The 3,285-nt window shown below is 49.7% G+C and overlaps 1 protein-coding gene across 1 annotated transcript in view; it reads right to left on the reverse strand.

The window, feature by feature from the left end:
- Positions 1-2,016: 2,016 nt before the first annotated feature.
- Bspry (B-box and SPRY domain containing) overlaps positions 2,017-3,285 on the reverse strand; it is a 15,634-nt gene continuing 14,365 nt past the window's right edge. Inside the window, exon 6 of the mRNA XM_026781825.1 lies at positions 2,017-2,579. Within this exon, the coding sequence (XP_026637626.1) occupies positions 2,041-2,579 (539 nt within the window). The 3' untranslated portion in view covers positions 2,017-2,040. The remainder of the gene's footprint in view (positions 2,580-3,285) is intronic.

The raw sequence follows: 3,285 nt of genomic DNA on the forward strand, positions 1-3,285 counted from the left end.
CTGTGGTCCCAGCTACAAGGGTCTCAGAAACCTTCAACAAAAGTTAGCTGATGATAGCAGACCTGTGGTTTGATCTGACCAGTGTTTTGAAGAAGTTAGTAAGCAAACCTAACAAAGCATTTCACATATGGACACGGTAGTACTGTCTGTAACCCTGGCATTCTAGAGGTGGAGGCTACATAGTGAGTTCAAGGCCAGCCTAGGCTGTGTGAAACAGTAAAAAAGCAATAAAGGAGCTGGGTGGTGGCGGCACACATCCTTAATCCCAGCACATAGGAGGTAGAGGCAGGCTTGTCTACAGAGCGAGTTCCAGGACAGCCAGGGATACACAGAAAAAACCTGTCTAAAAAAACAAACAGGGCTGGAGAGATGGCTCAGTGGTTAAGAGCATTGCCTGCTCTTCCAAAGGTCATGAGTTCAATTCCCGGCAACCACATGGTGGCTCACAACCATCTGTAATGAGGTCTGGTGCCCTCTTCTGGCCTGCAGACATACATTCAGAATATTGTATACATAATAAATAAATAAATAAATAAATATTTAAAAAAAAAAAACAAACAAAAACCCCTCCTGATGACCCATGCGTGCCCTGGGACTCCACAGAGATGGGGGAGACTCTACAACAATACAGCTATCCTCTGATGACTTCTGCATGTGCACCCTGGCACATGAATGCCACGTCATAGTAAGCACAATAATAAATTAAAAACTAAAAATCAAAAAGACTAGGGAGAAAGTTTAATGGTAAAATGCTTGCTCGCTACTAACATGAGCCCAAATGTGATCATCAAAACCCACATAAACTTGCCAGGTGGTGTGAAGTGCACTTGGAATCCAGCAGCGGGGAGACTAAGACAGACAGTTCCTTGAGGCCCACTGGCCATCATCCCTAGTTGATGAGCTCCAGGCCAACTGGAGACTGTCTCCAAAGGGGAGATGGGACTTACATACATGCATGCCCAAATACACACATGTACATATGAACCCACATAGTCCTCCCAGACATCTTGGGACCCCGTTTCTACATGGCAGTAAGGGACTGAAGCAGAACAGTGATTATTTGCCAGCTGGACTTGTGGCCACCCTAACTGGTTTTCACACTGCTCAGTTTGCAGTGCTAGGAATGGAACTCAGGGCTTTTGGCATGCTAGCCAGGTGCTCTGCCACCAAGCTTCCTCCCCAGTTCTCACAAAAATGTCATCCTCAGATGAGCTCGTTATGGAGGAAATGGCAAAGAGACGTGCTTTTGGTTCAACATCTCCAGGACCTTTCTGCTAGGGGAGCCACGGCCCACTTATTCCTGAGCCTGTACCCAAGGCTGCCTTGCAGCTTGAAGCCAGTTACAGCCAAGACATCACTAAGCATCCAGAACCCTCTAACGACACTCACATTTGTCCATGAAGGACAGTCCTCCTTTCCCTTAGCTCTTCTGGTCTCCACCCCAAGGGCAGCACAGTGAGGGGGTCACCCTATCACAGGCAGGTCCATGCTACAGCTCAGGGCCTGGGACAATGCCCACAACTGTGCTACAAGCACACTTCCTGGGGACACTAGTGCCATCGCAGAAGTGGAAGGAAGGCATGACACTTCCAGGCCTGTTTTCTGGCCAAGAGCTGCCTGGCAGGTTGTCCTTTGTATGCTAGAAAAAGATTCTCTCCACAAGCTGTGTCATGAAAAACACCAAGAACTACTGAGCTGAGAGGCTAGGGAATCTTCACCACAGGCTTCTCTGCAGACACTCCGGGAACTGCCACATCACAGGTCACCAACCTGCCCGGCCATATACTCCCTCACTGTGCACCAGGAACCATGCCGGATGGCAGAGACACAGATTTATGAGATCCTCAGAAGAGCACAAGGAACGGTGGGTTTGGGAGAGTAAGGCCAAGAGAGAAACAGGTTCCCCACAGATGATCAACATTGAAAGGTTATGTCTGAGTTTGAAGCAGATCCCATGGGGAACAGCACACACATCACAGGAAACAGGACACTAGCTGGAAGCATGGCCTGGCCTGCAAGGGTGACAGGGGCCTTGGATCCTCATTGTGGCCACTGGTGAACGATGGAGATGAGCTGGTCAGCCACAGCAAAGACTGGGAGCAGCGGTCGAGGGAAAGACGTGCGGTGGATGTGAAGCACCGTCCCTGAAGCAGGCTCACAGAAGACTAGCTCTCCCGCTTGGAGGTCCAGCAGCACGCCCAGCTGTGCTGGGCACCGAAGCAACGCCAGAGGCTCGTGCTGCCCATTGTGTGAGAAACGGAACTCTTCAGCGTAGCGGGAGAAGACCCAGGAGAAGGCATTGTGGCCCAGGCGGCAGTCACTGCCAGAGCCCTTTCGAGGCAGCTGGGCTGAGGCGACGCCCACTTTATAGGCACAGCTGTGCTGAACATTCACTATCCAGGCGTGGAGTCCGGCCTGGAAGGTGGTGGCAGCCAAGGCATTAGGCCAGTGGTCAAAGCGTTCAGGGTCATCTGAGCAGGCCTTGGACTTCTTGGCACTGAAGGTCAGGGTCCGTCGATCTTCAGACAAATGCAGCAAGGGGCTGACAGTCCTTTCATTGATATGCACCTCCTCCATGCCTGTCAGAGAGAATCCTCAGGGTTGTCCCGAGTCCTACCCCTGCTCCATTCCTAATCTGCTCCTACCAGGTAGTCAAAGGCTTCTTACCACTCACTGACCTCAGACAGCCATCTACTCTCCCTAAGCCTCAGTTTCTTCCTCTTTAAAGTACTTGTCACAGGGTAGTCATGGGGACTAGCTAAGGTAGTGTGTGTCAAGTGCCTCACATAGACCATGCTGAGTAGCTAGAGCCAGGAGAACAGTGGCTATTGGTCTAAAATCTTCATGTGCAAATTCTGATAGAAAGAAGTGAGTTGTCCAAGTTCCCACGTCAAGCTGGTGGTAGGGTCAAGTGAATACCCAGTATTTTAGTTTTCCCTATCTTACTGCTTTTGAGCTGATCCTATCTGTGGCTTCCAGAGCTGATATCCTGAGGGCAGAGCCCAAAACTAGGAAGCACGACAAAAGCAGTTTTCAGAAGTTAACTATGATACCAGAATCTAGAACACAACGCTATTACTGGTCATAATAATAATTACATATACATATATTACATGGATAACCTGCAGGGGAGAGTTAAAACTGAGAAAGCTTCAGTCTGTTACCAGGGGACATATGAGCTTCCACCTAACCCAGCGGAATTCTGGGAGACAGTAAGTTTCGCCTCTGACGGCCCAGTATGCAGCACAGGCCAACATTCAACACCAGTCAACATTTTGTTGGCCT

The sequence above is a fragment of the Microtus ochrogaster genome, chromosome 10 (assembly GCF_000317375.1).
Source record: "Microtus ochrogaster isolate Prairie Vole_2 chromosome 10, MicOch1.0, whole genome shotgun sequence".
Lineage (NCBI taxonomy): Eukaryota > Metazoa > Chordata > Mammalia > Rodentia > Cricetidae > Microtus > Microtus ochrogaster.